The sequence below is a fragment of the Salmo salar genome, chromosome ssa15, assembly GCF_905237065.1.
Source record: "Salmo salar chromosome ssa15, Ssal_v3.1, whole genome shotgun sequence".
In the NCBI taxonomy this organism is placed as follows: Eukaryota; Metazoa; Chordata; class Actinopteri; order Salmoniformes; family Salmonidae; genus Salmo; species Salmo salar.
Window position 1 is genome coordinate 70,111,031 of NC_059456.1, and position 11,106 is coordinate 70,122,136.

The following is an 11,106-nucleotide window of genomic DNA, read 5'->3' on the forward strand; positions in this document are numbered from 1 at the left end:
GGAGATCATATTTAAGTTGGGGTTTGTCTATGGGGTTTTGTGGGTAGTTGTTTTCCGTTTTGTAAGTATTACCTGACAGGAACTGTTGGTTGTCGTTTTTGTTGTTTTCTGTTTAGTGTCTTCATTAAAGTAAATATGAGCACTCTACACGCCGTGCCTTGGTCCCCTTTATACGACCCTTGTTACAGTTACATGGTTATCTGGCTGGCTGCTACTGCCTGAGCAGAGATGAGATGATGACTTTAGGAAATGAAATAATAATGTCATCAAATAAAAAAAAGTTATATACACAACTGAAATATTTTACGAAAGTATGGTAATGTGAATAAATTATGGTTAATAAGTATGCAGTAATGGACAGTCACTACCATCATTGGGCTTTTAATAATTGTTTTATTCTGTGTTGTTAGACAATGGAATGTTTTCAATGTTTGGCAAATTAATGTTCTCAATATTTGGCTTTGGAATTTCAATTAAATAGCTCTAAAATGATTTCAATTTCATAATGTATTTATTATCGAAACCGAAATCAAATGTTTTATTACTTTTACAAAACAGAACCGACCTCAAAAAACACTAATCACTCAGCACTAATAAGTTATATTCTTCAAGAATCAATGGGTATATATCACCAATTTAAAAGTCAAAAAATGGATGTAACAATCACAGATTGCCCCCTTTAAGTGAAGCAGTGAAATATAGTCATAGTTAAATATATTAAAATAGCTTGTCTGATTACTTTGATAGACTACTTATTAACCTTATTACTTAGGAGTGTGGGGCAGTTAGATCCCATATTTCATCACAAATAACTGTTCAGATTAGTAGACTTTTACTAACAAGGAATTAGAAAAGTTTTGGGCTATTATTTGGGGAGAGCAATAGTAGAAGAAGTTTAGAAGTTTGTTAGTGTTGAAAAATGTTGACTTGTTTAATAGTAAGTAGCCCAGAAGTACTTGTAGCAGTAATAGTGTAATAGTGAATAGGTAGGTAGGTTTTTATGTAAGTTGTTGAGAAAGTTCAGTTGTTTGTAGAAGTTGAGATGAAATGTAGTTATAATAAATATAATTAGAGTGTGCTTATATAGTCCTGTTTCACTGTATGTACAAATGGGTAACCTGTACAAGTGTTAGGTGTGAAATGGAAATGTTTTTCTGCATATCCCACTTCCCCTTTGGGGTCACAGCCAGGGGATCAGCCATTATTGATGGCGACCATGGACCAATTACGGTTATTTGCCTTGCTCAGGGATTGGACCCAGCAACCTTTCAGTTACTAGCCCAACGCTCCTAACCTCCATGTTACCTGACGCCCCTATTTGATGTGGTTACAAAAACAGCTGCATCGTTTGTTTGGTATACTGTTCTGATTTCAGATTTGAAAAGCAGGAAGTAGACCAAGATTTCATAAGTTGTTGGGAAAGTGGTCAAAGTAGCTGATTTGTGTCAAAACTTACATTCTTTACAGTCAATAGAATGTTGGAATTCAGGGGAGTTTTCAACAATGGGAGCTTTAGAATGTTAAAGAAATCCCATTAATGTGGATGAAGGACAAAAAGTATGAATGTTATCAAAAAATGGTATACAAGCACACTGGTCCTGACCAGTCTACACATTTTAAAGTTTGAATTATGTTTCTATCTTAAAGGGGCAATCAGCAGCTGAAACAATATCAAACAAAGTGAGCTCCCCACCCCTGTTTCGGTAAAAGGCTGAGGGATGGGGCTGGAGAAATGTAACCACTCTCAAATTCATAGATAGAGCTATGGATGTAAGGGCTGACTCTCCATGATATCAAAATTGTAGTTTTAACCATGTTTTAACCATGTTTTGAGGCTGTATAGTGTTTGTTTACATATACTTTGTTTACAATGTTTGGAGTAAAACAAGCTTATATTTTGGGTTATGATGGGTTATGATAGTTCAACTAAGCTCATGAGGCATTTATAAATTATATTCTTCAAGTATTAATTGGTACATATCATTAGTTTATAAATACAAACATTGATGTAGCATATGCAAATTGCCCCTTTAAACAGTGTACAAAAAATGTTCTATCAAATAATAATACGTCCGAAATAAGTTGTACAATATTTAAAGTGTGATTGACAAGTCCTATTAACAAACATCCCACTGAAAACAGGCACACGTCTAAAATAATACAATTTCTAAAATGCACATGCCAAATCGCAGATGCCAGTCATGGGTTGTCTGTAAGCGACTTGCTTGAGGGGCTTGCTGGGAATCAGAGTTTTACTTGCCCAGCTCTCCAGTTTTTTATCCCAACACTTGCAGAAGATTGTTGAAACTCAGCATCCCATAAAGCACTGCTACCATGTACTCCTCCCATACGACTTCCTGCCTTTAGTTTAGAGATGCACAATTTTTAGATTACACGAATGTGTTAGTTAGCTAGCTTTCGTAAAATGAAAAGCAATTTGCGAGACATTTAGGGAAACACACAGTATTTTTTAAATGGAACAGTTGCTGAAATAGCCAGTGCCTTTTGTTCATGCGCTGTGGAGTGATAACGTTAGCTTAGCTAGCTAGTTCGCCAGCTAACACAGGCTCGCTAGCTAGCTTTTTCCAATGGAAAAGCCTGTTAAACCGCTTTCTAGCTAGCCAACAGAGCCTAATTATATGTAATTTAGGGGAAGATTTTTTTTCAAAAGGAATTGCAAGGCACTTCTTACAGTGATGGATGAAGTTGATAAGATTTTAATTCACTCGCTTAGACAGACTGGCACGTAAGTATCTAGCTAGCTAAAGTTAGTTTCTAACATTATCAATAACCTGTTGTTGCTAGCTAGCAATTTAGTTAGCTAACGTTTGCTAGCTTATGTGTCTACTGTAGTGAGTTAAGCTAACTCTTGTCTTTGATTTGATAGCCGCTGATACCCAGATCTACATTCACTCACCAGAGCCAATAAGTTATCAGCTAATATTTTCCTTGTGAACGTGTGTTGAAGTGTAGAGCGCAAATCATGGCTACATTCATCCAAACGTTTAAAATGTGCTTATTTTGTTCTAATAGCTAGTTGTTTGATTTTCACTCTGCCAATAATAAAATATGTTCGATAGTGTAATGAGCAGAGTTCGTCTATTTCTATCTAGCATGTTAGTTACACCACAGAACTTTGAATGTAATTTGAAAGTTTGTAACCGGCTGATCACATGACTAGTGAGAAGTGTGTGTGTGACACAAGTGGGAAGTTAACCCTGTGCACCTGCACCTCATGCTGTGTCTGTTTGCACAGGGACGTGGGGAAGGATGTGCAGAGTGTGAAGCACTTCACCAGTGAGCTGATAGTGGAGGCGGTGGTGAGATGTCTGCGAGTGATCGACCCGGCCCTGGGAAGCGGACTGTCCCCCTCCTTACCCCCAGGCATGTCTGCCCGCTTCCGTGTGGGCATGAGCCTGGCACAGGCCTGTCAGGTGAGAGGTCGAAAGGGATAGTCATAGTGCTCCCCCTCCTGTTGTGAAATGGGGCTCACTTTTGTTGGCTGTAAATGGATAACCATGCATGACTTAATGATGTACCCATTTGACCTATACCCCCTTTGCATGACACTCAATCCAGGGTTTTTTTTGTATTCTGAAATGACTTTACTGTCATTAGATCAAGCTCAGTTTTTCATGGTCCCAAGTTTGGACATAGAAGTCATTCAGCAACCAATTTGACCTGCTACAATGTGAAATCATGTCATACAGACTAATGCCATTCCATCTCATTGAGCATAGTTTTGAACTGTTTTTGTTTCCTCGCTTGCTTGACTCTATTGAATAGCCCAATTGCTTGCGTAACTTCAGTTGAGTGATCTCCTGAGATTAACAGTTTACTTACAAGGTTTAGAATCTGCCAAGTGTGACTACATTTGGTTTGATCATTTTGTGAAGTAGGCTACATCATTGGACATGTTCATGGAAATCTCAGACATTTCTGGTTCCATTTCTTACCTGGAATGACCCTCATGTTCTAAAGGGTGAGGGTGAGGCATTATGCTAAGGTCAATGACCTGTGTATGAACAGACTCCATAACGAGGTTGACATGTGTTTATTTGCAGGACCTTGGCTACAAGGGAGAGATTGGCTACCAGACCTTTCTGTACAGCAATGAGCCAGAGATCCGCTCCCTGCTCATGTTCCTAGTGGAGAAGCTGCCCAGAGAAAGTGCTGAGGCCTCGGACCAACCAGCAGGTACGTACTCAATGTCCCAACATTGTACTTCTTGTCATTAATAAATACCATTCATCCCTTAGCTTTAGTTCTCCCCTTATAAATTGGTTTTATTTTTTGCTTTCTGAACTGTAATCTGATCAATAAAAAGACATTGAATGTTTGAACTTCTAAAATGACAATTATCTGAAAGTATTTGTCTCATACATTGTACCCCCTAACAGGTAAATCGGCCCTCCTCCAGAAATCCATAGCTGCCCAGATTAAAGCTCAGCTGGCCTTGCCCTGGCTCTCTCCATCCTGCAGACTACCCCTCCTCTGTAAAACACAGGTACGTCCTGCTAGCTATGCCACAAAGAATTATCAATGACGTGGCCTAAGTTTAATATACACTGACAAATAACTGGGTTTCCTAGATCATGAAGTAAGCTAGATTTCAAGGCTGTTTAGTGAAAGTAGTGAGGCAATAATGACTTTCATGTTCATCCTGTTTTTCATGACTTCATGGATATTTACTCAAGTCAATATTACCCAGAACTACAAACTTCCAATTTGAATCTATACACACTTCCTATTTGAATCTATGCGTCTTTGTGTCAACAGTGTTCCCTCTTATTGTATGTGTTCTCACTTCACGTTTCTTTTTAGAACCCAGGACCGTCCCACAGTTTCCACTCTCAGACTCTTAGTTTACCCCACTGCCTCAAAGTGCCTGGGAAAAAGCAATTGAAAGGTAAACCCCAGAATACACAGAGCCCTCTTAACTTACTGTCATTGCATATCATTCTGTAATCCAATTCTTCCAGTTGTGTAGGATTCTGAATGAGTAGCCTATATACAGTACAAGTCAAAAGTTTGGACACACCTACTCATTCAAGAGTTTTTCTTTATTTTTACTATTTTCTACATTGTAGAATAATAGTGAAGACATCAAAACTATGAAATAACACGTGGAATCATGTAGTAACCAAAAAAGTGTTAAACATATTTTAGATTCTTCGAAGTAGCCACCCTTTGCCTTGATGACAGCTTTGCTCTTGGCATTCTCTCAACCAGCTTCACCTGGACTGCTTTTCCAACAGACTTGAAGGAGTTCTCACATGCTGAGCACTTGTTGGCTGCTTTTCCTTCACACTGTGGTCCAACTCATCCCAAACCATCTCAATTGGGTTGAGGTTGGGTGATTGTGGAGGCCAGGTCATCAGATGCAGCACTCATCACTCTCCTTCTTGGTCAAATAGCCCTTACACAGCCTGGCGACGTGTTGGGTCATTGTCCTGTTGAAAAACAAATGATAGTCCCACTAAGCGCAAACCAGTTGGGATGGCGTATCGCTGCAGAATGCTATGGTAGCCATGCTAGTTGTGTGCCTTGAATTCTAAATAAATCACTGACAGTGTCTCCAGCAAAGCACCCCCACACCATTACACCACCTCCTCCATGCTTCACGGTGGGAACCACTCATGCGGAGATCATCTGCGTCTCACAAAGACATGGCGGTTGGAACCAAAAATCTCAAATTTGGACTCATCAGACCAAAGGACAGATTTCCATCGGTCTAATGTCCATTGCTCGTGTTTCTTGGCCCAAGCAAGTCTCTTCTTCTTATTGGTGTCCTTTAGTAGTGGTTTCTTTGCAGCAATTAGACCATGAAGGCCTGATTCACGCAGTCTCCTCTGAACAGTTGATGTCTTACTTGAACTCTGTAAGGCATTTATTTGTGCTGCAATTTCTGAGGCTGGTAACTAATGAACTTGTCCTCTGCAGCAGAGGTAACTCTGGGTCTTCCTTTCCTGTGGCGGTCCTCATGAGAGCCAGTTGCATCATAGCACTTTTTTTTTTTTTGACTGCACTTGAAGAAACTTTCAAAGTTCTTGACATTTTCCGGATTGACTGACATTCATGTTTTAAGGTAATGATGGACTGTCATTTCTCTTTGCTTATTTGAGCTGTTCTTGTCATAATATGGACTTATTACCTATTTGGTAAAAAACCATCTTCTGTATACCATGGTTACCTTGTCACAAAACAAGTCATTGGCTCAAACGCATTAAGAAGGAAAGAAATTCCACAAATGAACTTTTAACAAGGCATACCTGTTAATTGAAAACTATTCCAGGTGACTACCTCAAGAAGCTGGTTGAGAGACTGCCAAGAGTGTGCAAAGTGTTATTTCATAGTTTTGATGTCTTCACTGTTATTCTACAATGTAGAAAATAATAAAAACAAAGAAAAACCTTGAATGAGTAGGTGTGTCCAAACCTTTGACTGGTACTGTACATAAGCAGGTGTTCCATTAGGCTTGGTACAAGATCTTCTTTGCCACTGAAATGAGAGCATATGGTGACAGTTCAATACCAGTATACCACGTCATTCTTTTCTCCCCCTCTTCAGAGGAAAATGACTACCACAGGGACTTCCTTCCCCCTGTAACTGCCCAGCCGTCGCAGCATGCCTCCGTGCCGGCCTCCCTGCTGGAGCAGCATGCAGGGGAGCTCAGTGCCACCCAGGAGTGGGAGATCGAGTGGAACAGCCAAGGCCTCCTCTCCCGCCTCACACCCGAGGTATGCTCTTTAAGGGATAGTTTAAGTTTTTGACTTGAATTTGAGAACAATAATAATATTTCTGTGTTCAATGCAGTGTTTTCGTCTGTGAACTCCTGTCTCCTCGTGTCCACCCAGGAATATCGCTCCAGGAAGCGTGCCCGTCTGCAGAAGCGCATCGAAGAGCAACTGCGCACTGCGGCCCAGACCCGCCCGGACACCCTCGGTGCCCACGGGTCGGGCTCTGACCTCACAGAGCTGCTGCAGTGCTTCGGGGGCTCTCCCCTCATTGGTGACATCCTCGCCAAGGGCACCCGCTTCACCCACACTGAAAAATTCACTTTCACAGAGGTGAATAATGGGTTAAACAAAGCCTGCTCCAAAGACATTGAGCAAGATCTCCAAATGTTCCCCCTTTTGATTTCCAATCTGAATCCAGCCTTTGTTTCTCTCTAACCGGTCCATGCCTCTCTCTGTGTGTTTGTCAGGAGCCTGAGAAAGCTGCCAAGCAGATGACAGCAGCGGCCAACTCCCTCCCCAGCTCACATCAGTCGGAGGAGGATTTGCAGGCCCGACAGCAGGAGGAGCTGGCCTCCCTGCAGCAGCAGCTCCAGCAGCTCTCCCTCAGCCTAGAGGAGGTGGGCGGAGACATGAGGCAGCTCACTGTGTCCATACATCAGGTAATTGGAGCCTCTCTCTTATTCAAAATAGACAAACTGTATTTGCGTAGACCTCGGACCAGAGTTACCACAGTGGAATGAACTATGACATGTAAGATGTAGTCACCCTGCGACACTTGTCTCTTGTCTGTGTGCAGGTGTCAGATGAGCTGAAGCAGAAGGAGCTGAGCAACACGGAGGAGGAGGACTCTGTGCGGGTAAAGAAGCAGACCATATACCTGCTGCCAGACGGGGAGAACAACCTGGCCAAGCTGCAGGCCCTAGTGGAGGGAAGTGCCGAGCGAGTGGTCAACCTGGCCGCCCAGTGGGAGAAACACAGAGCTCCACTTATCGACGAGCACCGCAGGCTCAAGGAGCTCTGCAGCAACCAAGAGGTAGCGTTCATCTCCTTAGATATCCCCAAGTGTGTGTGTGTGTGTGTGTGTGTGACAGAAAGAAACTCTTAATTCAACTTCCATTCTTTTCTCTAGGTGGAGTCCTCCCGAAAGCTATCTGAAATCAAAGAGCTTCACGAAAAAATCAGTCAATCTGCGGAGGAGGCCAAGAAGAAGGAGGGACTCTATAAACAACTGGTATTAGAAGTAATTAAATGTATTTGCGATGATTTACTTCCACAATGTGTATTAATTTGGTTCCTGTCCAAGCATTATGTCTAACACCAGTTTTGGGAAATCGGATTTCTCCTTCAGATAACAGAGTTTGAGAATCTCCCCAAAGATATCTCCCGCTCAGCGTACACTGCGAGGATCCTGGAGATCGTTGGCAACATCCGGAAACAGAAGGAAGAAATTACAAAGGTACACTGTCTGAGACACCTCACATCAATACAGTCCTGAGTATCTCCTTAAAAACAAAGTAATTAAAACTACATTTTAATCTGAGTAGAGTGATTATAAGTATGGTATTTGTGTGTCCCCTTTTTCTCTGTAGATTCTGTCTGACACTAAGGAGCTGCAGAAAGAGATTAACAGCCTGACTGGAAAACTGGACCGAACGTTCGCTGTGACTGATGAGCTGGTCTTCAAGGTAGAGCACCTAGCAAGAGAACTCCATGATTTTACTTTTTTTAAATTAGAGGTCAACGGAATACCTGATTTTATTTCAATTGTTCTCTATACCACAGTTTTCTTCAATTGCCTAATCATACTTTTCCTCATACTGTGCAGGATGCGAAGAAAGACGAGTCTGTCCGCAAATCCTACAAGTACCTGGCAGCCTTGCATGAGGTAAGAGCTTGTTGGCAGAATATAACCTTAGAAACTGAAGAGCAATGTGTATATCCTTGGGTGTGGTGCACAGTGGTAATTTTAGGGCCTTATAACTATTGGTTAGTTGTGTGACTTGATTCTCTTTCCTGGTATAGAACTGCACTCAGTTGATCCAAACTATTGAGGACACTGGCACAATCATGAGAGAGATCAGAGACCTGGAGGAACAGGTATATATGGACCTCTTATTTTATACCAAACCACTAACTTGCACTGCTACTGTACAACATAAGGCATAGTTTGTGATTTTATTTGGCATAGCGATATAGGTCTGACTTGGTATAGCAAACTTTTAAAGTTCCCTTCTCTCCATAGATTGAAACAGAGAATGGTAAAAAGACTGTGAGCAACCTGGAGAAGATCCTGGAGGACTACAAAGCCATTCGCCAGGAGAACTCTGCTCTGGCTGCCAAGATCAGAGAGGCCTGACGTAACCCTCCTCAGCATGATGCACCGTAGTGGCCTCCTGACTTGTCTGCTGGTCAAACTGACCGGTAGGTAGCATGCCCTCGAGACTGCCTGTCCTGTGGAACCAAGAAAGCACACTCCATCTCGTCTCAAGACTTTCAACGCTTTCCTTCGTCCAACGTCACCTTTGGTTTTGCCTTCTGGGAGCACTGACAGCATATGGGGGAGGGGAGATTGAATTTTGTACTGAAAAATACTTCATTTTTTATGCACAAACCTTGGCTGATCAAAATCCATGCAGGATGTAGAAAAGAGATGTGTGATGCATAAAACAGTGATGAATTAATTATACTTGCCTTGCATCCCTGGTGTCCCATACTGGTTCCATATTGATTCCACACAATCAAAAAATAGGTTCTGTACAAATGATGCTCTCATACTTTCTATTAGAAATGTGTAGTAGATCTTATCTCAATTGCAGTAGTTCTGATTGACCCATCAAGTGAATGTCTTGATGATCGAGGTACAATTACACAAGCACTGATTTATGTCCCTATTCATTTGAGTACATCAATCATTACCTACATTCTTAGACCAGTCATTGGAAATTAATGATTGATTTAGAACTCACGAGGTCGTTTGAATGTCATCCAGTCCTAGACTAGTAAACCTAGTCATTGTAAGCGATTCTGGTGAGGTTAGTGTGCTTTGAAAATGTCAGGTCTATGTACCCTCAAAGTGCACCATGTTTCAGAAGTAACATGCACCATCACAATCCCCCTGAGTAATGGTTGCTGTACAAATGACCAGCTTTAAGCTTTTTTTTTAAAATGTACAATACTTAAAGTAATCTTGATACTATTTTGAAATGCAATGCAGTTCCATGTGTTAAGGTGAATTTCTTCATTTTGCCCCTCACATTCCACAGACAAATGAAGGGCTAGGTATGGCCTATGATACCGTTGACTTGTGCAGAAAGAAATCCATGTCATATTTTGTCTTACAAACTGGAATTGATAAGGAGATTACTAGGTTTGTCCTTTCTAGGTAATTCTCATGCCTTGAAATCAAATGCTGCTTTTGTCTCTCTTTTGCTGAGTATTATTTGGCTTAGGGTAAATTGCCTCGCCTTTTGGGCATTGATCTCCTGAAAGGGCCAAGATTAGATAACAAATAAGCTACATTGATTGACAATGATTCATGCAAAACTTGTATAAAAATGATACAAAAATGTTAGTCAGCAGAAAATTAACATTTAAATGAAAGTCCTGCGCTATGTTGCGTTTTCTTTCACACGTTAAGGTTTAGTTAATGTTGAAATGCTGAAACGTCCTTTGCATCACGTTTGTAACCTGGCCTTTTTTTCCCCCATGATCCAGTGGGAATGCCTGTTGTACTGGCTCTTTAGCTCTGTTTATACCTGGTGCCAACATGTGTCCTTTGTCCAGATCTTGTCAACGTTCTAATTGTGCCACATTTTTTTGACGGGTGTAGACGATTAAAAGACACGTGATCAGATCTTCCTGATCACCTCAGGTGGTCAGGCACTCATTGGCTGTGTTCACACAGGCAGTCCAATTCTGATCTTTTACCCGTTTATTAACAAAAGAGCTTATCTGATTGGTCAAAATGCCAATTAGGGAAAAAAGAATTATGCAGCCTGTGTAAGCACCGCCATGGTGTCTGGATATCAGCCAAGTGTTAACAGATCCTGATGGTCAAACTAAATCATCATACTGGCCTCTAAGATCATTGACACTGAGTACCATTGACTTATGGCATCAGCAATTGTCTTAAAATAAATACATTCATATTGTTTTGAAAGAATATCTGTCAAAAATGTGCATGCAGGGAGACACCAGCTAATCTGTTCATAATGTGGACAGTGGCTGGGTAGATGCATCACCTGGATCAGATCACAAAACTCACATAACACATGTAAACAAGGCTTCTTGTTTTTGGAACATTTGCATCAGGCACAAATATCCATTATCAATCATTAGTATATCCACACGTACCTCTCTTGGATCC

General features: G+C 41.3%; 1 protein-coding gene across 2 annotated transcripts; it reads left to right on the forward strand.

The window, feature by feature from the left end:
- Window positions 1-2,322: 2,322 nt before the first annotated feature.
- LOC106572219 (coiled-coil domain-containing protein 22) lies at window positions 2,323-10,902 on the forward strand. Of its 2 annotated transcripts, none has more exons than XM_045696010.1 (15): window positions 2,323-2,746; window positions 3,257-3,434; window positions 4,065-4,197; window positions 4,401-4,507; window positions 4,825-4,909; window positions 6,571-6,740; window positions 6,858-7,070; window positions 7,208-7,399; window positions 7,537-7,773; window positions 7,870-7,980; window positions 8,089-8,196; window positions 8,330-8,425; window positions 8,566-8,625; window positions 8,763-8,837; window positions 8,983-10,902. In XM_045696010.1, exons 1-15 carry the CDS (start codon window positions 2,697-2,699, stop codon window positions 9,094-9,096), a joined length of 1,929 nt encoding a protein of 642 aa, XP_045551966.1. In that variant the 5' UTR covers window positions 2,323-2,696; the 3' UTR covers window positions 9,097-10,902. The 2 variants fall into 2 exon arrangements, with proteins under 2 accessions (XP_045551966.1, XP_014001685.1); XM_014146210.2 differs by having other exon boundaries at window positions 2,324-2,746; window positions 7,870-7,971.
- Window positions 10,903-11,106: the final 204 nt, after the last annotated feature.

Coding starts and splice junctions, on each gene's coding strand:
- LOC106572219 (XM_045696010.1), top strand. CDS start 2,697: ATGGATGAAGTTGATAAGATTTTAATTCACTCGCTTAGACAGACTGGC. Junction 7,071..7,207: donor AAAAATTCACTTTCACAGAG/GTGAATAATGGG, acceptor TGTGTTTGTCAG/GAGCCTGAGAAAGCTGCCAA. Junction 8,426..8,565: donor CTGATGAGCTGGTCTTCAAG/GTAGAGCACCTA, acceptor CATACTGTGCAG/GATGCGAAGAAAGACGAGTC.